This window comes from Eptatretus burgeri, chromosome 14, assembly GCF_056783735.1.
Source record: "Eptatretus burgeri isolate ZD-2024b chromosome 14, Ebu_testis_v1, whole genome shotgun sequence".
In the NCBI taxonomy this organism is placed as follows: Eukaryota; Metazoa; Chordata; class Myxini; order Myxiniformes; family Myxinidae; genus Eptatretus; species Eptatretus burgeri.
The window spans coordinates 16,884,480-16,908,063 of record NC_140974.1 but is presented as its reverse complement, the minus strand read 5'-3'; the positions used below and the strand labels follow the sequence as shown (position 1 = coordinate 16,908,063).

The following is a 23,584-nucleotide window of genomic DNA, read 5'->3' as shown; positions in this document are numbered from 1 at the left end:
AAAAAGGTTTCTTGCTGATCGGCGAGTTGTTTGCTGGTCGCTGGTGAAAGGAACAAAGAGGAACGCTGGGGGAGCGAGCGGTCTGAGCATCATCCAGACCAGGCGCAGTGTGGAGCGAGAGGCCAGACCAGCAATGCCACCCATTAGATAGTGCTATTTCTAACATGCCCTTTCTCTCTTCCGACTCTTCTACCGTGGATGCACAAAGAGTATCAATGAGGGTAATGCCTGGCTAACCTTTCTTTTCAGAGCGGCTACTGACTCGCACTCTGTCCATTCTTCATTGAAAACATTGACACCGTACCAAGGCTCGCACCTCTTCAACACGCATCCTCATTTGCCTTTTATTCCTCATTTTTATTATTTTTATTTATTTTTTTATTTATATTATTTATTCCTTTTATTCCTCATCCTTTTATTCCTCATTTGCCCCCACCCTCACCTTCCCCGCATATTGGACCAGCACGTGCCGACGTATTCATGCCGGATAAGCACGGAAGTCGCCAACGCCTCAGCTTCTCTTATCTCTCTCTGATGTACCCTTGCAAATAATTAACCTGATGGTAATCTGCTCTTTGTCCCTTTGCTATTGCATGGATGTATTTTTCTGCACCACACAAATACTGTACGTCACTGCTGTACAGATGCCCTCTTGAATAAATCGATTTTCACTGTGCCACATGCTTTTCCTCACTCTCTACCTTGTGAATAAACCCATGTTAATTGTTCATCTTAACCTGCTCAGTGTCCTTTGCTCCATTGGTCCAGCACAGTCCACATTTTTGTTAGACTGCAAGTTTTACCCCATGTGATTTGCTCACATTAGCCAGTGCTCGCTCGGCTGTACTTAAATAGATAGACGGGTATGTCCTGAGGGCACAGACCACAATTTATAGTCAGCTCATCAGTTAAACGGCGTCACATGGAGAACCCTGTTAGAGTTGACAAGTTAATTGGCGTTTGTGGTTGCTTCGCAACCCACCAGGCCACGGAGCTATCCACAGCATGTTGGCCTACAGGGCCGGGCATTTGCGAGGAACCCAAGTGCTTCCACGCGTGGTAATCCCTGAACCCCAGGTCCACAACAATATATAGCAGTACATGCATCTACTCCATTATAGTAATTTACATTGAGCATATCTAATCTTATCATCAGGATCATCACCAAGGTGGATTTGCACTTGGCTCTGTTCAAGCATTAAGCGCAAAATTCCAATCAAAAAATGGAATAAAAAGAAAGAAAAGAAAAAGATATACCAGTAGCTTACCAGGAATCGTATTGGGCCATACTTCTCTTCCTGAGCTGCAAGAGCGTTTTTGAAAGGTGTTGGCGTTTTTGGACTGGATTCCAGCGTGGAGATACGGAAATTTGGTGTCCTGAAACTGAACATTGCAGGAAAATTTGCAATCAACACGATATCACATGAAAGTCAACATAAAATAAAAATTTTAACAAAGTTTTTTTTAATGAACCTGACAGCAGAGACAGTGTTTCATTTATTACTTACTAGCAAATACCACCCGTCACTTTGCTGACAGGAATATTGAGAGGGGGGACAAAAGGAAGGGGGAGAGGGAAAGGGGTAGGACAGAGAGGGGGGGAGATTGAGAAGGTAGAGGGGAAAAGAGGAGGGGGAGAGTGAGGAGGGTGGGGGAAGGGAAGGCAGTGTGAGTTGAGAAAAAGGGAAGGCAGACGTGCAGTAAAAAGTGTAAATTATGATTCATACTCTCTCATCAAAATTATTATCCATAGAATAACAGTGAAGATGGAAACAAAATAGTCTGAAATCAATTTTTTGCCTGTCATGCAAAAATACTGTCCAGAGACGAACACCGTGTCAGGCCATGTCAGGAGATACACAGTCTGGATACAAACACTGTCCGGACATAACCACCATCCAGACACGTATGGAGATAACTACCGTCCGGATACGTCCAGAGAGAGAGGGAGAGAGAGAGAGAATGTGGGAAGATGGTGCTGCACTGTATTAGGAGGGGGTGGAGGGAGGAAGAGAGAGAGAGAGAGAGAGAGAGAGAGAGAGAGAGAGAGAGAGAGAGAGAGAGAGAGAGAGAGAGAGAGAGAGAGAGAGAGAGAGAGAGAGAGAGAGAGAGAGAGAGAGAGAGAGAGAGAGAGAGAGAGAGAGAGAGAGAGAGAGAGAGAGAGAGAGAGAGAGAGAGAGAGAGAGAGAGAGAGAGAGAGAGAGAGAGAGAGAGAGAGAGAGAGAGAGAGAGAGAGAGAGAGAGAGAGAGAGAGAGAGAGAGAGAGAGAGAGAGAGAGAGAAAGAGAGAGAGAGAAAGAGAGAAAGAGAGAAAGAGAGAGAGAGAGAGAGAGAGAGAGAGAGAGAGAGAGAGAGAGAGAGAGAGAGAGAGAGAGAGAGAGAGAGAGAGAGAGAGAGATATATATATATATATATATATATATATATATATATATATATATATATATATATATATATATATATACATATATATATACATATATATATATATATATATATATATATATATATATATATATATATATATATATATATATATATATATATATATATATATATATATATATATATATATATATATGGGGTTCGGGAAGTTAGCAGAGAGAATATCTTATGCTTTATGAGCGTCGTGCGCGCGCACACACACACACGCATGCACGCACGCACGCACAACCTGTCACTTCACTGATGGGTATATTAAGGGGGATGGGGGATAAGAAGGAGGGGAGAGGAGAGGAGGGGGAGGAGGGGGAGAGGGGAAGGAGGGGAGCGAGGAGGGGTGCGGAAATGGAAGGTAGCGTGAGGGGAGGGCAAGTTAAGGTAGTGTGAGGGGAGGGTCCAACCGGACATAACCACCATCCGGACAGGTATATTCAGGGGGGGGGAGGGGGTGAGGGAGCGATGAAGCAGGAGGGAGTGAGGAGGGGTGGGGGAGCAAGGAGGGGCAAAAAAGCAGTGTAGAACAAATAAAAACATTGAAATGAATTACTTATTAAATAAGTGTTAGCATGATTGGGGTTGGCTACAGTACATACTATATTGCTTGTGGCAAGCATAGTCAGGTGTGGCAGACTGTCCAGTTGAGGTTGAAGGCTCAGAAAATGAAATGGAGGCTGATTCGCTTGGGATTTCAAAAAAATAATTTCATTATGGAGATTTGAGTGGCTGCCGAATTTTCTGTTCGTAGATCTCTTTGAAACATTTCAGGGCATTATCAATCTCCAGAAGCACTTTGGAACTTCTCATGCACTCGGGATCGTGCTGAGCACGAACCGCTCGCCCTGAATGACGGGGCACGAACCGCTCGCCCTGAATGACGGGGCACGAACCGCTCGCCCTGAATGACGGGGCACGAACCGCTTGCCCTGAATGACAGGGCACGAAACGCTCGCCCTGAAGGACGGGGAATGAACCGCTCACCCTAAATGACAGGGCACGAACCGCTCCCACTGACGGGGCATGAACCGCTCCCCCTGACGGGGCATGAACCTCTCCCCCTGACGGGGCACGAACCGCTCCCCCTGACGGGGCACGAACCGCTCCCCCTGACGGGGCACGAACCACTCCCCCTGATGGGGCACGAACCACTCCCCCTGACGGGCACGAACCGCTCCCTCTGACGTGGCACGAACCGCTCCCTCTGACGGGGCACGAACCGCTCCCTCTGACGGGGCACGAACCGCTCCCTCTGACGGGGCACGAAACGCTCCCCCTGACGGGGCATGAACCGCTCCCTCTGACGGGACACGAACCGTTCGCCCTGAAAGACAGGGCACGAACCGCTCCCTCTGACGGGGCACAAACCGCTCCCTCTGACGGGGCACGAACCGCTCGCCCTGAATGACAGGGCCCGAACCGCTCCCTCTGACGGGGCACGAACCACTCCCTCTGAATGACGGGTCACGAACCGCTCACCCTGAATGACGGGGCACAAACTGCTCGCCCTGAATGATAGGGCACGAACCGCTCCCTCTGACGGGGCACGAACCGCTCGCCCTGAATGACAGGGCCCAAACCGCTCCCTCTGACGGGGCACGAACCACTCCCTCTGAATCACAGGGCCCGAACCGCTCCCTCTGACGGGGCACGAACCACTCCCTCTGAATGACGGGGCACGAACCGCTCCCTCTGAATGACAGGGCCCGAACCGCTCCCTCTGACGGGGCACAAACCACTCCCTCTGAATGACGGGGCACGAACCGCTCCCTCTGAATGAGAGGGCCCGAACCGCTCCCTCTGACGGGGCACAAACCACTCGCCCTGAATAACGTGGCGCAGCAAAAGCATCCGCAGTGATTGAACGATTCACTCAGAATGATGTAACGGTTGTTCTTTCTTTTTTCTTTCAACAATTTCAAAGCTGTGAGGCTCTTTCTACGCCACGCACCTAAACACCTCGGATATGGATACTGGAGGCTTATATTGCTAGTCCCGTTTCCTTGATGAATTTTAAAACTGATCAACAGAACCGGGGGTGCTTCTGAATCAGATGGCAAAATGCATCCGGCAGGCCTGATCACGTGATCCCCATGACACAGACAGAATACAGTAGACGCGATGTGGACTCATTCTACCGAGGCCAGAGAGAGAAAACATGAACCAAATCCTCAAGAACATTACACCGGTCACACAACCCCGTGGGGTGATTCCCTATCCTGTGAAGATGGAGGTTGAGGGAACAATGCCCACGTCATTGAGGGAATGCCCACGTGGTTGTTGTTGTTGAATTAAATCCAGGATGTAGAGAAAACATGTCATCAGAACATGCTCTAATTCGCAGCAACTGACGACAATACATCCCGTTCGGGACGAACTGCACTGCCATCCACTGTGGGGCACTCAACAAGCACTCCAATTGAATGGTTGGCAAGCGATAGTGATGTTCAAATGTCCAAACTATGTCCAAATTGGACAAATCAACACTTTTTTTTTAGGAGTGGGAATTGCTGATACTTTCAAATCTGGAGATTAAATTTTGTAATTTTGCTTAGTTTGAGATTCTCTCGGTTATTCATAAGCGGAAATGAAATAAAGCCACAAATGCTGGCGTCTCCAGGCGTTTTCAGCATTGCAATGTACCCAGAAATTCGTAGCTATGATGAACAGGCATTCGATACTAATATGGGTTAGGAAAGTGAAAAAAAAAACTATCGTTAAGAAATTGTTGCGGCTTGTTCCAAGTCAAGGCATGGTTGAGTAGGTCAAAAGAATCATGGTGCCTTCAGACCCCAGCGAGGTTATCCAGGAAACGCCTTTAGACCCCAAAGAGGGAGGTGGTAGAGGATTGCCTGATGAAGGATATAATTAAATAAGGCCGTTAATTATCTTCAAAAGGGGTGTTTTAATTAACCCAAACACCCAATTTTCACTCGTGCACTTCCTTGGAGTTTTCTTAGTATGAATGCAAAGTTTCAGGCTGTTAAGTTTTATGGTTTTGGAGTTATGGAGGAGATACACACACTGACACACATTGACATATTATATATGGAGAAGTCACCTTCCTTTCCAGTGGGAATTCGGAGTCTGATCCCTCTGCAGCGGTGTGGTCACTACGACTTTCTGCTTGCACACAGGTGTCGAAGTAAATGTCGGCTGCTCAAGGTGCTCTGGTGGAGCTAGAATGTTGAGAAACTGCAAGGTAAAAAGCAAAGACTCACCTTGTATGGAGATACCAACTATCGTTTGAATTAGAATCGCTATTAATGGGTAACTTTGGTAGAGCTGGTGATGATCCATTTCCAACCCCCCCCCCCCCCCCAAAATTGCATTTCAAAAACAAATTCAGTTTCATCTTATCAATGGAATAAAGAAGCCTTTATCTGTGCACTTGCAATGGAATAAATACAATTTTCCTCAAGTCTACACACCTAAAATCCTCCATGGTGTCCCTGAAAGGCATGTTTCACCATTACGGTGGCACAAAGGTGGGGAACGATAAAAAGAAACTCCAGCGAAGTCGATGGCATGCCATCACAAATCCCCCACAATTCCCAACGAAAGCAAAGTTGAAAGATGGCAAAAAGTTCCACCAGGAATGAGCCAATACAAAAGTTCGAGTTAAGTATTTTTTCACAATTTGACCCCTGTGACCCAAAGTTCCCACCCCCTCGGGAATAAACAGGTCAAAGAAAAACAAAAAAACATTACATATATCATGTCGCCCAATGTTGATTGCACATCCAAAGTTTCATTTTAAAATGTTGTAAAATGTGCACATAATTGCATTTTTCAGTACCATCGGACCCTGCTATTCATGGAGGCTATGTTCCTGGAAAATGCTGTGAATGTCAGGGCATCGTTTCAATGGGAAAAAGGGGCATAGGTTCTCGGCGGTTCGTGATTCATGTGGGGGTTGGGGGGGGGGGGTCGCAAAAAACCTGTGAATGCACCAGCAAAAAAAAAATAAAACCACACCGAACCGTGAATACGCTTGCAAAAAACCGCAAATACAAGAAGCAGGTCGCATTTTATCAACCGTGAAGACGTGGGCTTCAACAGTATTTGACCTTTTGTCCTCACCTTTGGGGACATACCAAAAAAGTTGCACATTCTTTCCATGTGGTGATCATAACTACCAAGTTTGGTGAATTTCTGCCCAACCGTTTAGGAGGAGATAGCGTGGCGGCGCGTTAAAAAAAAATGTGGGGATAAATATAATTATAAATAGCAGGTGAGAAAATTGTGGAAACCGGATCGATGAGACGTGGAACTTTGAACTCGATTAATCTTGATCACGGTGTCCACGTATGCCCCTCTACAAAGAAAGTTCGCAGACGTGGCAGAATGTATATTAATATAAACACATTGAGGGGGGGGGGGTGGGGGATGGGATGTTGATACCCAGTGCACGCGAAGTGATAAGTGGGGTTACGCAATTGATTCATGTCCGTCCGTCCGTCTGTCTTATCAGTTTCTCATTATCAGTTTGTGATCACGGAACAACTTGGTTAAATTGAATGTTATATTTTGAACATGAATCCAAACATGAATAGTAAGACAAGTCTCGTTTTACAGTACATTGGCTCTGAATTCGTCCCGATCGCACAAGCGCAGAAAGAAGTGAGATAATTTTGTTGCTCTGTCTGCCTACCCAGCAAACAAACAAAATGGAAAAATCATTCCAAACAGAAAACTTACTGCGTTATAGGGCATTATTATAAAGAATACAAATAACAGACACGAATAAATGATGTAACGTATTCAACAGGTTGGTGTAATCAATGCTCTGGCTAAGATAGCGGGAAAACCCCCAAATTTTTATCTATTTATTTATACACCTTTGAACCTTTATTTAAATTGAATTGAGTATTTGAACACTGGAGAACATAAATCGCCTCCATAATACTTCCAAGAATCTCCAGTTTTTCAGGGATGTGTTCTGTTACCAAGTTTCTTACAGAGTACTCGGCAAGTGCCTTAAGCACACAAGTAGACTCCGTCGATATCGATTTTTTCGATATGGATATAACGATATGGTCTATCGATATTATTCCAAAAAAAAATTATCTTTTTTTTGCGCAGGTTACAAAAATATGCAATGATCCAATCAATGGTTCATTGCGTATTCATATATGATGTACACATCACTGAGAGTAGTTTTTCATCAGTTCCGAAGGAAGTGACTTATAAAATGGGGGTCCATGTTCGTCGATCCGTCCGTCAGTCTGTCCGTCCACAATCAATCTTTCGATCATTATTCTTCAACCTGTGGTCAGAATGACTTGAAACTCGGAGGGATGATACTTGGGGAGATGCCGCAGAACCTCCCACAATAAAATCTAAGATTTGTCACCAATTGACTTCGTTAATTAGTTGAATCAATTAATCTTCAAAGTCATAAAACTCGTAGACTATTCATAGTTTTTGCTTCTGGTTTGGTATAATGGTTCTATGGAACAATGTCTGTAGCTTGTCTGAGCGTTTTTTCAGAATTTTTGTCCAGGAGGAAAGAAGATAATGAGTCTTGATGAGTATGATAATGAGTCTTATGGAGTATGAAGTTCATTAGGACCAATTAATCATTAAAGTCCTAAAACTCCAAGAGTATTCGTAGTTTTTTGCTTTTTGTATGGTATGGTTTTGTATGGTTTGTATGGTTTTGTCAGGTCAGGTTCGATCTGTGACCTGCTACAGGTACCATGTAAACCTGTACTAACCTGTTCCATGGTCGGGTTGTCGGCGACTAAACCGTCTCCCCCACCAGGTTTTCTGGTGAGGAGGGTGTTTGGATATGGACACCCAGCAGGATTAAAAACAAAACCTGTCAAAGGGCGGAGGAGCTCCTTGTGAGCCAACGGCCATCCATATCTAGTGCCCAACTGTGTCTGCGGACGTCCTCCTGCAGTTGGGTTACTTCTTATTAGGAGGTTGGTGGCAGGATTTGCACTCCAGCCACCGTAAAACGCTTCATTCCGCAAAACGCAAAAACGCAAAAAAATCTGAAAACCCACTCCGTGGGAGTACCTCCTGTGCAGCTTCCCTTCGCAGGGCAGCTCACCGGATGATGGGATTGGGGCAAAGCCTTCGGGACCCCCAATCTTTGATAGGAGGGAAACCACGGGGTAACATCCCTGGGTCAGATTGCGGGAGAGTGTGTCGGAGTGGTGCTGAGGTGTCGTCCACCAGACGGCGGTCTCCTTGGGTTAACCTGAGGCGGTCCCTTCGGGTGGGTGCCTGGAATGTCCTATCCCTAAGAGAGGATGATCACCTGTCTCTGTTATCATCTGAGCTCAAGCGTTTGGACATCGGGATTGCAGCTCTCTCTGAGGTTCGGAGACCGGATTGCGGCGAGATAATGGTGGGTGGTTACACCTACTATTGGTCTGGTGGCTCTGATGGTTACCATACCCAAGGAGTTGCTGTAGCTGTGTCCAATAAGCTGACCCCAATGATAATTGAGGTAACACCGGTCAACGAGCGTATTATGAGATTAAGGATTCGTCACTCCTTAGGTGTCATTTCCCTGGTCTCTATTTATGCTCCGACTGAGGCGAGTGATCTTACCGTGAAGGATGCATTCTACGCCACACTCGAGTCTGTGGTTGATCAGTGCCCCAGACGAGATACACTTCTAGTCTTGGGGGATTTCAATGCATCGACTGGAACTGATAGGGATGGTTATGAGGTGTGTGTTGGTCCCCATGGGTCAGGAACTATGAACCAGAATAGCACTAAGTTCCTTGACTTTGCAAGAAGTCATGGACTTAGGTGGCTGGTTCATGGTTTCAGCGCCCGCAAGCTCATCGCTGGACTTGGTATTCCAACGCTGGCGGTGTGGCAAAGGAGATTGACCATGTCCTCATTGACGGTCGTTGGAGGATGATCCAGAACTGCAAGGTCTACCGGAGTGCTCAGTTCCTCAATACTGACCACAGGCTTGTTGTAGCAACTCTAAAGCTGCACCTTAAATCCTGGAGAATGGTACCATCCCAGCCTAGGCTGGATGTTGCCAAGCTCAGGGATGAGAGAGTAGCTGAGGAGTTTGCGAACAGGCTGAGTGGACACTTGGGGGTCTGGGTGCTTTGGGGGTCCTGAAGAGTTGTGGAGCACCTTCAAGACCACCGTCCTTGATGTTGCCGGTGGATGCCTTGGAGTTCACCGCAGGGCAAAGAAGAATTTTGTCTCTCAAGGGACACTGGATACCATTGACCAGAGTCGCAGGGCCAGGCTGAATGGCAGAGCTGAGCTGTTCAGGGAGCTGAGGCGTAAAACTGTACGTGCACTGAGGGTGGACAAGGAGGCCTATGTGCGAGGAATCTGTGAGGGGGTAGAGCATCACCTGTGGACAGGTGATTCTCGTCCCGCTTACAGTGGAATTCGCGCATTACGTTCATCCAAGCCCATCCTCGGAGCACTGCAGTTCGAGCAGAGAGTGGTAGGCTCTTGACAGAGGAGTCTGAAGTGAAGGCCCGCTGGGCCGGTTACTTTGAGCGGTTGTACCAGGCTGATCCCCCAGCTGTCGAGTTGGACGTCAAGGGTGTTACAATCCCTGTTGCTGACCCTCGAATCAACTGTGGTCCACCATCGCTTGTGGAAACACGGGCTGCGGTGAACCAGTTGAAACGGGGCAAAGCTCCAGGGATCTGTAGCATCCATGCTGAACTTCTCAAGGCTGGTGGAAATGCTGCACTCGCGTCGTTGCATGCAGTTTTGTGCTCTGCCTGGAACACAGGCATCATCCCAACTGACTGGAAGAGGGGCCTTGTTGTCCCTCTCTGGAAAGGGAAGGGTGATCGCCAAGACTGCAACAACTACCGAGGGGTGACGCTGCTCTCAGTGCCGGGCAAGGTCTTTGCTCGGATAATTCTTGATAGGGTTCGCCACCATCTGCTTGAGCACCAGCGTCCAGAGCAGTCAGGCTTTACACCAAAGAGGTCAACGATTGACCGTATCCTTGCTCTTCGTGTCCTCACTGAACGCAGACGAGAGTTTCGGCAGGGGCTGCTTGCAGCCTATGTTGATCTCTGTAAAGCGTTCGATTCAGTGAATCGGGATGTCCTCTGGAGGATTCTTGGTCTTCGTGGGGTGCCACCGAAACTGATCGATCTGATGTCTGAACTCTACTCTGGTACTGAGAGTGCTGTGAAGTGTGGTGGTACCGCCTCTGACTTATTTCCAGTTGTTACTGGAGTTCGTCAGGGATGTGTACTTGCCCCCACACTTTTCAGCACTTGTATGGACTGGATTTTTGGGAGGATGTCGGAGAGATCTGCGGTGCATCGTTTGGCAATGTCAAGATCTCGGACCTTGATTTTGCAGATGATGCAGTCATCTTTGCGGAGACTTTAGACATCCTCTTGGGGGCCCTCGAGGTGCTGAATGAGGAGTCGAGCCGTTGGGATTACGGATTTCTTGGGTCAAAACAAAGATCCAGGCATTCGGAGACATCTTGGATGCTGCTGTCCTGTCTGTGTCTGTTTGTGGTGAGGATGTTGAGGTCGTGGATAGATTCACTCACCTTGGCAGTGATATACATGTCTTCGCAAGTTGTGAGCCGGAGGTCAATAGACGTCTGGGTCGGGCCTGGGGAGTCATGGATTCACTGGATCATGGGGTGTGGCGCTGCCGGTACCTGTGCGGGAGGACGAAAGTCCGAGTCTTCAGGTACCCAGGTACTTCCAGTCTTGCTCTATGGGTGCGAGACTTGGACTTTGACCAAGGATCTGAGACGGAGACTTAATTCCTTTGGTACCAGGTCTCTTCGGAGAATCCTTGGCTATCGCTGGTCGGATTTTGTGTCCAACGAGCGGTTGCTGAGAGAGACTCGGATGAGATTTGTTACCTGCATAGTCCGTGAGCGTCAGCTGCGGCTGTATGGACATGTGGCTCGTTTTCCTGACGCTGATCCTGCTCACCAGATTCTCTCAGCGAGGGAGTCTCATGAGTGGAGGAGGCCAGTGGGCCGACCACGTGCCTCATGGTTGCAGCAGGTTGACCATCATCTCAAGGAGATGGGGATGGGCCTGGCATCTGCCTGGGGGATGGCCAGACGGAGGCCCCTGGAGTACCGGCGGAAAGTGGACGCAGCGACGCGCTGTTCTGGCACATGCTCCCATACCTGACCTGTATGGTATGATGCTTCTATGGAGCGATGTCTCCACCTTATCGTAGCGTTATTTTTTTTTTCTGAAATTTTGCCCAGGAAGAAAGATAATTATGAGTCTTAATGAGTATGAAGTTCATTCGGGCTGGAATAAAAACAATGAATGTTAATGGATATATGCAATATCGATGAAGTCGGAACTGACCAGGGCCCACGGGCCATATTTTTAAAAGTATTCCCATACGGGGCTTCCCTCCCCCTCCCCCATTACGATATTGCTATCGCAGGCACAGGATTTCTAAAGCACACCTGATTTCATATAAATAATAACCAATTAGCAATTGCTTTAAAATCCGGATCCGGATCCGAGAATTTTTCAGTGATTCTTCTTCATTGAGAGATCGGGCCAAAAACGATAAATAGCACGATATCTCAAGAGGTTATGGATGGATTCCACAGAAACTTTGTGGACAGGTTAGTCAGGTTCACTATGTCAGTAAATTAATTTTCGTTCAAAATCTTGGTAGATTAGACAACCTATACATTTTCGGAAACGTTATAACATGGAGAATCCGAAAATCAATGTTTACATTTACGGACATACCGCCGTGGCGGCCATTTTTGGGTTTTCAAAATGGCGGCCATGCAGGTATGTCCGCAAATGTAAACATGTATTTTAGATTCCCCATGTCATAACGTTTTCGAAAATGTATAGGTTTGCTAATCTATCATGATTTTGAACGAAAAAACATAGTGAACCTGACGAGGTTGGGAATACCACCAGAAAGAATGGATTCAATTTTGGTGAAGATCCAAATCCAGATATGGAATTTGTGGAAGGATTCAGAAAAAGTTGTGTAATGGATGGATTCAAACGAAACTTGGTGGAGAGGTTGGGTGTGTCATTGATAAGGATGAATCATCGGATTGGGTAAGACCCTTTGGACTCGTTAAACCGGTTATGGCTCTGGAAAACCCGACAAACCCCTTCACACCACGAAGACCTCGTAAACCCTTTAGAATATTAGACTTCTGAAAATCCCTACCGAGTGCCGTCCCGTTTCGCCAATTGTCACTCTGAGCGATTTTTCATCTGTTTGTCTGTCTGTCACACGATTTTTAGCCACAGTTTTCAAGCAATCATTCTGGAATCTTTTTTTGTGTGTAGGTGACTGGCCAAGGATGGCAACGCTTAACTTTTGTGAAGATAAAAATCCGGATCAGGATCTGAGAAATTTAAAAGTGATTCTTCACCATTGAGAGATGGGGCCAAAAACTATGTATAATGATTTCTCTAAAAGTTTTGGACGACTTGTGACAAAACTAGGTGGATGCGTTGGTTGATTTTGGTTCAGGTCCGGATTCAGATCCGGCCTATCGGTGCGATACAAAATTTAAACTGTTTAACATGGCAGAGGTATGTGCACTAACGAGTGCCATTCTGTTTTGCCAAGTATTGCTCTACGAGTGATTTTTCATATTTAAATTTAATCATATACTTGAAGACTGCAGTACATAAATATACCCATCAGAGATGGGGAATCCCCTGCCATTGAAACATTTTTTCAAGATGGCCGCCCCAGTCGGCCATCTTGGATCCGGCCACGCCCAAAGTCAATAGTGTTCTTCCTTTTCAGATGGTACATGTGTGACCCAAATTTCAAATCGATATGGCGAACAGTTTATGAGTTATCGCACTCACAGCTATAAATGTTGACGCCCGGACGGACAGACGGACGGACGGACGACCCGGGTGATAACAATATCCCCCTTCCGCCACGCGGTGGGGGATAAAAATATACCCATCAGAGATGGGGAATCCCCCACCATTGAAACATTTTTTTTTCAAGATGGCCGCCCCAGTCGGCCATCTTGCATCCGGCCACGCCCAAAATCAATAGGGTTCTTCCTTTTCAGGTGGTACATGTGTGACCCAAATTTCAAATCGAGATGGCGAACAGTTTATGAGTTATCGCACTCACAGCTATAAATGTTGATGCCCAGCCAGCCGGACGGACGGACGGACAGCTGGATGGACGGACGACCCAGGTGACAACAATATCCCCCTTCCGCCACGCGGCGGGGGATAAAAAGCCTGTCACAATACTTCACTTCCAAGAACCTCTAGTTTTGTGGAACTTCAACTTGACCAAGAGCGAGAATTGCTTTGCAATACGTGCCCCGGACTGATCCCAATGAATGTTCGGGAGATCAAGATTTGTTTGCATTTAATGCACGCTCAAGCCGATACCGGAACCCAAATGAAGTAGAAACTCACGAAACCATGTGCTTGGGTCAATTCAACAAAATTAAAGGAAAAACAATTTTCATTTACTGATATATTTTGCAGACTATAAACCAATAAAGGCAACAAGGATAACAAACCGGATATAAAAATTACTTTACTTGAACGCACACTCGAGCCGACACCATAACGAAAATAAAGAACCTTTTAACCCACTGTTTCTTTGCTCATTTCATATTAAAAACAGCAAGGGTGCTCGGTAGAGCGCATACCTCCACCACGCAATGCCTGATCCACGAGAACATATTGGGATAAATGCATTTTTGAAATATCATGCAATATATTGTCGTGACCAGTCGGTTAACACCAGCGTGGACGGATAGCCAGACGGTCTTAACTCCAGGGCGAACAGCCAAAATTCTTGGCGATTATGGCGTGCGCAGGGTGGAAAGCAGCGAAGGCACTGACCAGAACGGAAGCACACGGGTTTATTCTCGAACCCACAATGAATAGACAAATACAAGGAAATTCAACAATAATGGTTTAATGAAAATAAATCAGTGATAATGAAAATAAATCAATGAGTGAAAATGAAAGGCGAGGTAAAGCTAAATCGTAATTTGAGACGTTTCCAGTCAGTCACAAAAACAGGCAAGGGGAAAGATAAAATAAAATAAAAGCCCTCCTTTATGCCGGCACTCAGCTTTGTATCCAGAGATGACTTTGGGAGACTGGTGATCGTCGAACGGTGAAGTCACTGCACAGGAAGCATGCAAGATGGTGCGAAGTCGCTCTCCGCATGGGAAGCACGCAAGATGATGTGAAGTCGCTCTCCGTGTGGGAAGCATGCAACATGGTGCGAAGTCACTCTCCGCGTGGAAAGCACGCAAGATGGTGCGAAGTCGCTCTCCGTGTGGAAAGCATGCAAGATGGTGCGAAGTCGCTCTCCGTGTGGGAAGCATGCAAGGTGGTGCGAAGTCGCTCTCCGCGTGGGAAGTACGCAAGGTGGTGCGAAGTCGCTCTCTGCGTGGGAAGCAGGCAAGATGGTACGAAGTCGCTCTCCGCGTAGGAAGCACGCAAGGTGGTACGAAGTCGTTCTCTGCGTGGGAAGCACGCAAGGTGGCGCGAAGTCGCTCTCTGCGTGGGAAGCACACAAGGTGGTGCGAAGTCGCTCTCCGCGTGGGAAGCACGCAAGGTGGTGCCGAGTCGCTCTCCGCGTGGGAGGCACGCAAGGTGGTGCGAAGTCGCTCTCCATGTGGGAAGCACGCAAGATGGTGCGAAGTTGGTTTCTGCGTGGGAAGCACTCAAGGTGGTGCGAAGTCGCTCTCTGCATGAGAAGCACACAAGGTGGTGCGAAGTCGCTCTCTGCATGGGAAGCACACAAGGTGGTACGAAGTCGCTCTCTGCGCGGGAAGCGCGCAAGATGATACGAAGTCGCTCTCCACATGGGAAGCACGCAAGATGGCGCGAAGTCGCTCTCTGCGTGGGAAGCGTGCAAGATGGCGCAAAGTTGCTCTCTGCGTGGGAAGCGTGCAAGATGGCGCAAAGTTGCTCGCCAGAGCAACGTGAGGTAATTTGTGTGGGCGATCCTTTGATCTCCACTCCGTGCAAATCGCCTGGTTCCCACAAACCACCACCACAGTTCCTTCTCACGATCAAAATTGCCAACACCTCTCCCTCTCAGTACCAGATACACACACACACACACACACACACACACACACACACACACACACACACACACACACACACACACACACACACACACACACACACACACACACACACACACACACACACACACACACAATGGCCCCGCCTTTCTCTTTGATCATACAACAAGGGAGACTGCTGAGTTTGAGCTAAGAGACCCGTTCTTCGTCTCTCCCTCTCCCTCTCCTCCAGAGCGCACAAACACCACAACCCAGCTGAACAAACAATGGCGTCCATCTTGTTCAAGCACAAATAAACAAGAAAAAGATGTCGTGCAGAGCACGATACCTGCAAACTCCACCACCCTCTCCAAAGGTTGCCATGGATACATCAAATTGTCCATTTCAATAAGATTATAATTGACAATCTTAGTCAAAGCTCAGGTCAATCGGATGAAAATTGATTTTTCAGATTGAGATTGATTTTAGAAGTTTGACCTTGAATTGACCTTTGACCTCAAATGGTTCCTTTCCCAATTCAGTAATGGACCTTGCAAATCCTTTTCAACTTTCAAGTTCATAGGATGTAAATTGACAATTTTTCAGTTGAAAATTGATGAGTGGGGTGGAGTCAGGACAGCTGAACACTGCGATACAAGCAGGGTTACCTGGTGCTGCCTGGGTGTGTGTGTGTGTGTGTGTGTGTGTGTGTGTGTGTGTGTGTGTGTGTGTGTGTGTGTGTGTGTGTGTGTGTGTGTGTGTGTGTGTGTGTGTGTGGTGGGGGGATGACTGAGAAGTAGGAGAAGCAGGGGTGCCAGCAGGGCTGAGAATGGGACAGGCAGAACGGGGGGCAGGAGAACCGACGGGGTGGGGGTGGGTGGGGAGGAAACTATGTAGGGGGCAGGAGAGCCAGAACATCAGCAGGTCATTGGTGGTGTTAAGGGTCTTTGAGGTCTTCCAGCTCTAAGGGTCTTAAGGGTCTTCAAGATCTTAACCGTCTTTGGGGTCCAAAGCGTCTTTGGGGTATTCGGGGTTTTAAAGTGTCTTTATCGTGTTCAGAAAATTCAATGGTCTGAAGGGTCTTTGAGGTCTTATCTCCCAAGCATGTATTCTAATCTTTCAAGCATGTAAAAAAAAAGGTTTTATGGTTCTTCGGGGTTTTTAAAGGCTGAGGGTGTGTATGAAATTATATGTAGGACAACCCCCGGGTTGGACTTATTCTGTGTGCAAAATTTGGTGGTTGCCGGCCCAGCGATATTTGCAAAAAAAACACGAACAAATAGACAGACAGACAGACAGACAGACATCCGATGAATGTTATTTATTCGATAGCGAGTTGAGGAGGAAGAGATTGGGACCATACTCTGTGCAGAGAATTGGTGCTACCTCCCCAGTCTTCTTGGCGATTGGGTACAATCTTGGACAGATCGCCACTCCGACACAGTATACCAGCAAGCTGGCACTCATTTTGCCAACCTCGGAAGGATGACAGGTCGAGTTAACCGCACCTGGTATTAATTCAACAGCTGAGCGGGGTTTGAACTCAGGATCCTAGGATCCCAAGCTCACCACCCAAACCATTAAGCCAACACCAGGCATATAGTGAGTTGAGGCAATGCAGTTTTGGGTTTGTTTAAGGGTCTTCAGGGTATTTGATGTTTTGAGGGTCTTAAAAAGACTTGAGGGTCTTTGGGGTCTTAAATAGTATTCAGTATATTGAGGGTCTTTGGGATGTTAATGGACTTTGAGGTTTTAAAGGGTCTTCGAGGTGTTCCGGCTCGAAAGTGTCTTGAGGGTCTTTGGGGTCTAAAGTGTATTTGGGGTATTGAGGGACTTCAAAAGACTTAAGGATCTTAGGGGTCCTAAAGTGTCTTGTGGATCTTAACAGTCCTGGGGTATTCGGGGTTTTACATGGTATTAAAAGCATTTGGAGAAATTCAATGTGGTCTTGAGAGTCTTATGGGTCTTTGCAGCCTTCGGGATCTTAAGGGGTCTTATCTCCCAAACATGTAAAAAGGTCTTCTCTCAAGCATGTAATCTAATCTCTGAAGCACGTAAAAAGGTTACACGATACACTCATCACCACAGACATACAACTTCCTTCTTCTCAGCCCCCCCCTCTTTCCAACCCCTCAAATATTGTACCTCTCACTGCCCGCTCCTTTCTTCACCACTCCTCTACCAAGTGTCATCCTTCCCCGCTCCCCACCTGCACCTTGGTGGTGCCTGCTCTCATCGTCTCCCCTCCCTCTCAACGTAACCTTCATACACTTCCCCCTCAATGCTTCCCTCTCACCTTTCTCAAAAACTCCCCCTCACCCGTTTTCCTCCAGACTTCCCCCTCAATCCCCCTTACCAAAGTTGCCCCCCCCCACATCCACAAAGGTGTCTCCTTCCCCCACCCTCTCTCGCTTTTTTCTTGTATACCTTGTCAAGGCTCATATGAGAGCTAACACACAACACACAGCAAGGAGGCATGAGACAAGAGAGCATGGGAAGGACAAAACAGTGAGGAACAGAGACATTCGGAGATCTGTGGAAGGGAGAGGGATTGGGCGGGGAAAATGGGGAACACAAGATGGACACTACAGGGACTTTCAGGAAGGAAAGCAGGGAATTTTAAGGAGGTGGGTTTGGGGTGGATTAACGGGGGTAGAAAAGATCGAGGATTTGGATGGGCGACGATAAGAGGTGGTGGTGAACAGCTGTTTTGAAGGCCTGGAGGGAGAATGGGGTTGAAGAGAGTGAGGGAGTTTGCTTCAAAGGTGGGAAAAAAAAGAGGAATGAAAGAGTGAAGGTGAGCAGTGATTCGTGATTTTGGTAGTTTTACCAGAAGGGTGTTGTTGGCGGACCTTGAGCACCCTGCGGAAATATGGTGGGGACAAATTTCAGACAGAGCAGGGGGAGCGAGACTGGAGAGGAGATGGTAAAAGACAGAAAGACAACCGATCTGTCTGCGGTGAGAGAGTAAGAGGCCCAAAGACTCAGTCTCATCGTGGGAGATACCAATGATCCTAAATGCCTTGGTTTCCATTGTGTGAAGCCGAGAAAGGTGAGAGGCAGGAGCACCAGCCCAGTGGAGAGAGCAGTACTCCATCAGGCTGTGGACGAAAGCTCTTCCATCTCATCACTCCATCTCCTCCAATCTACAACTGCCCCCTCTCTTATTACTCCCCACTGTATCTCGACCCATCACCACCGAGCCTTTTCTCCTCCTCATCCGGCCTTCTCCCCAAACTCTCACCCACACTCTTTCAATAGCTCTCCTTTCCTCCCCCCTACTCCTACCCTCTCCCTCCCCTGGACCCAAAACCTCCTCCCCTCCCTCTTCCTCAACAGTGTGGATCTCAAACATATGAGGACTTCGCTCAAACCTGACAGATCTTTCCATGCAGGTTGCCACTGAAAAACCAGACATAATCTGCTTTACAGAAACTTTCCTCCTTCAAGACGTCTCTGACTCCCTCGTATCTCTCCCTGGTTACTCCCTCTTCTGGTATGACCTGAGCCTAGTCCTGGCGACGGAGTTGCTCTCTTCATCAAAGACTCTATTCCTCACTCTCCATGCACTGCCCTCACTCCCCATACCCCCAGGAATACCTCTGGCTACGGCTTCACCTCCACCACCACCTCATGTTTATAAGTGTGTTGTACCATCCACCAAACAGTGATGACCCCATTTACACCTCACCATCCGAAAATATGGACCAATTTCAATCTTCTCATCCCAACTCTCTCTCTTCCTCATATGTGGTGACTTCCATCCATCCACTGGGACGATACGCTGTGCAGAGCGTTGGTGCTGCTTAAGCAGTCTCCTTGGCTATTGCGCACAATTTGGGATGGGTCACCGCTCGGACACAGGATATCAGCAAGCTGGCACTCATTTTGCCGACCTCGGAAGGATGACAGGCAGAGTCACCCCACCTGGTATAAATTAAACAGCCGAGTGGGATTTGAACTCAGGATTGAGGATCCCAAGCCCACCACCCTAACCATTAAGCCAACACCAGGCATATGGTGACTTCAACTGTCATCATGCCAGTAGGCTGGGTGTGGGTACCTCTCACCTGCCATTGCACTTCAGCAAAAGACTTCTCAGACTCGTTGGGAATGTCACAATCTGTCAATTTCCTGACCCAGATCTCAACCAATGGTACTCCATCTCTTCTGAATTTAATTTTGACCAATTTCCCAGAAAATGTCTGCGTTCTTCCTCCGCTTCAATCGGTTCATCTGACCATGTGCTTGTCAAAGTAGACATCGCTCTGGCTGTTATGAGAGAACCACATCAGCGCCGTCGATTGTGGCGTTTCACTCAGGCCAAATGGCAGAGACTTCAAGCAGCCATCAATGCTCTAGACTGGTCTCCCATCTCCACTTCCTCCAACATCAACTCATCCTGAGATTGCTTTCAAAGAAACAAGCTCTCTCTCATGCACAGATTTAACCTATCTCGTCTTCAGTTGTCCTTCCCTTCCTCCTGCCCATGATACACTGAAGGTTGTGGAGAGGCAGTTGTCCTGAAACAACTTCCCTTTGCCTCAGGAAAGTCTAATCCAACTGATGGTAATCTCAGTTCCTTCCACAAAGCTCGGAACAAGTGTATGTCTACCCTCAGGAGAGCCAGAAAACAACATATTTCGCATCTCAAGTCTGAACTCTCAAACCTGTCTACCTCCTCCAAATCCTGGTGGGATCTAGTTAAATCTGTTTCTGGTGTATGTTCGCTCTCCATCCCCTCCCTTACCTTAAATGGCCGCACAGCTGGCACTGCACGTGAAAAGGCTGAATGCCTAAACTCCGTGTTTACTTTGAAATCTTGTGTCCCAAACCCATTGCTTTCTGTTCCCACTTTACCCAGTCACACCCAGCTGCACCTGGACTCTGTCTTTTTCTCCTGACAAAGTGGAGAGCTTGCTGTCAAACCTCGACTCAGATTATGCAAAGGGTCCAGACAGCATCACCCCACGTGTCCTAAAAACCTCCTCTGTTGCTCTTGCTCACCCTATCTCTGTTCTATTCACCCTCTTATTTGCTCAAGGTCATTTGCCATCTGCTTGGAAATCAGCAAACATTACCTCTCTGCATAAGAAATGTGCAAAAACAGATCCCGGCAACTACAGCCCAATCAGCTTTCTCCCAATCTTCAGTATGATTATGGAATCCATCATCGCTTCAGACATTACATCTTTCCTCTTCTCCAACGGCTTGATTTCCGATCATCAATTTGGATTCAGACCAGGTCACTCTACCCTGGATATGCTGCTTCTGCTCTCCCAACAATGGATGGAAATCCTCAATGCCAGACATGAAATCAGAGCCATCTCCCTAGACATATCACGTGCCTTCGGTACGGTCTGGCGCCCTGCCCTGCTCACCAAGCTCTCTTCCTATGGTATCCAAGGACATCTCCACTCATGGCTCGCAGACTTCCTCTCCTGTCGCAGCCAACATGTGGCACTAAATGGAGTTCTCTCATCACCTCTTCCTGTCCAGGCTGGAGTTTCTCAAGGTAGCGTTCTGGGCCTTGTTGTTTATCTGGTTTTCATCAATGATCACTCTGACTCTCTGGAAAATCCTCTTTGCTGATGACTCCACCCTCTGTTGTACCATCTGTCATCCCTCAGGCCGACAAGCCGCAGCTTCTTCGCTATCTGCAGATCTGCATAAAATCACAAGCTGGTCCAACACGTGGAACATGTCGTTCAATCCTGACAAATCTCACACTCTCACGATGTTTCTCCAAAAGGACCATTTAGACCCCCCCCAACCCCCACCCCCCATCTACTTTCTCAACAATCCTCTTGAAGAAGTCCTTTCATTCAAGCTTCTGGGTCTCACTATCTGCCATCATCTTTCCTGGGAAAGCAACATTTCCAACCTGCCTCTCACCTTTCTTGGCTTCACGCTGTGTAAACCAAGGCATTTATGATCATCGGTATCTCCCACAATGAGGTTGAGTCTTTGTGCCTCTCACTCTGTCACCGCAGGCAGATCGGTGCTCTCTGTCTTCAACCGTCTCCTCTCCGGTCTTGCCCCCTGCTCTGTCTGTGATTTGTCCCCACTATATTTCTGTAGGGCGCTCAAGGTCCGCCAACAACCCCCTTCTGGTAAAACTACCAAAATCACGAATCATTGCTCACCTTCACTCTTTCATTCCTCTTTTTCCCCGCCTTCGGAATAAACTCCCACACTCGCTTCAATCTTATTTTTCCCTCCAGGCCTTCAAGACAGCTGTTCACCACCACCTCTTATCTTCCTCCATCCAAAACTTCAATCTTTTCTATCCCCGTTAATCCACACCAAACCCACCTCCTTCAAATTCCCTGCTTTCCTTCCTGAAAGTCCATCTTGTAAACTTGTAAACCCCGTGTTCTTGTAAACCCCGTGTTCCCCGCCCCATCCCTCTCCCGTCCACAGATCTAATATCTCTGTTCCCCACTGTTTTGTCCTCCCCTTCCCTCTCCCGCCCCTCTTGTCTCATCCCCCCTCCCCCCTTGCTGTGCGTTGTGTGTTAGCTCTAATACGAGCCTCGACAATGTAGACCAAAAAAAATGCTTTCCTCTTCGAAGACGGCACGAAACTCCTTGTCCGAATCAGGATAGACTAAGTCCCCATCGCTGTCCGCGTCATTTGCAGCCTCCTCCTTCCAAATGGTCATCCTCTGTGCCATCCATGTTGGAGATGCAGCATTTCAGAAATGCTCGCTTGATGATGTCCAACGGTATTTTTTTTCCACACCTTGACGATCCAGCCGCAGATTATCGGAAGGTCGACCTTTCTCATCCTCCACCTCTTGGTGAGGGTGTTCTCCCCACTCATTATCCAGTCGGACCAGAAGCGACGTCACCTGTCCTTGAACGGCTTGTTGATGGACACGTTGAGGAGCTGCAGGAGCGATTTCATCCCACCTGGGATGATGACGAGATCAGTGTTGGTCCGACGGAGCAGCACTTTGGTGTCGTCGGTCTTGTGACAATTGAACGCATCTTGGACAAGCATGCTCCGTCGTCGGGAGAGACTGCCATCCGGCCTACTACTCCAGACCGTGTGCACCCTAGTCCTGGACCAATCCCTCATCTATCCACCCCTTCTGCCGCACACGAACAATGATGCCGGCTGGAAACTTGTCTTTGGGCAGTGTCTTCCTTTTGGACACAACATACAGAGGAAGCTTGCCACCGTCTGCAGTGCAGGCGAGCAAGACCATGACCTTCTCGTGACCAGTCGTGTTGATTGTCACATTGCACTCTCCCTTCACTGTGATGGTGGTCCTCGTGAAGCACAATGCAGCCCTTCTTGAGGTTCACATGCCCACCCCGAGCCTGTTGTCGGATGCAAGCAAGTTTGTGTGCAAGCTTATTTGAGGTGGGTGCTTTGTTATTAGACTCTGGCTATTGTGAATAATTCTTCTTTTGATGTGAGATCGGGTGTTCTTCTTTTATGTTTAATGGCGTTTTTTGAGCCGTGAGGCTATATATCCGCCACCCACCTAAACTCCGGGTGTTGCTTTATTTCATTTTCGCACACAGTTAATAAAACGCTGTACAAACTCTTAACCTGAACCAATTTTCAAAATTGAAATGGCAGAGTTGAGCTTACCAGTAGTTCTGAATGCTAAAAAAAACAAAAAGTGTTCATTTGGCATATAATTGAAATTCAGCATTGACCATTTTTCAGACTGATGCTTTTTCTACACCCGTGTATTAACCGCACCCTCAACGTTTACCCTTTTTTTGTCGATAAAAAAGTGCGGTTTATACACTGGAAAATACGGTGTGTAGTTAAATTTAAATAAAATAAAGATTGTAAAAGTCATATAAATAAATAAACTCTGAAATTTACTGCCCGTTAATGCAGGATTACCCCACACGCTGCATTAGTTATTCGTGCCTGTTGTTTGTGTCCTTTATAACGTCCTTAAATACAGCAAGTTTACTGTTTGGAATGATTTTCAATTTTGTTTTGTTACCAGACAGGGAAACGGAGTAAAATAATTATCTCGCTCTTCTTCAAAAATTCAAACACAAAGTACTATAAACTGCAGTTTTGTTTTCCGATTCGTGTTTAAAATATCACATTCAATTTGAATTACGTTTTTTCCTCGCTCATAAACGGACGTTTGCAGACAGACAGACAGACG

General features: G+C 47.3%; 1 protein-coding gene across 4 annotated transcripts in view; it reads right to left on the bottom strand.

The window, feature by feature from the left end:
• Positions 1 to 23,584, bottom strand: part of LOC147012713 (myb-related protein B-like) — a 117,536-nt gene that overhangs the window by 27,378 nt on the left and 66,574 nt on the right. For all 4 annotated transcript variants that reach the window (XM_085853807.1, XM_085853810.1, XM_085853808.1 and 1 more), the window contains 2 exons: positions 5,497 to 5,630; positions 1,269 to 1,383 (listed from right to left, as the gene is read on the bottom strand). In XM_085853807.1, coding sequence (XP_085709933.1) covers positions 1,269 to 1,383; positions 5,497 to 5,630 — 249 coding nt within the window. The remainder of the gene's footprint in view (positions 1 to 1,268; positions 1,384 to 5,496; positions 5,631 to 23,584) is intronic.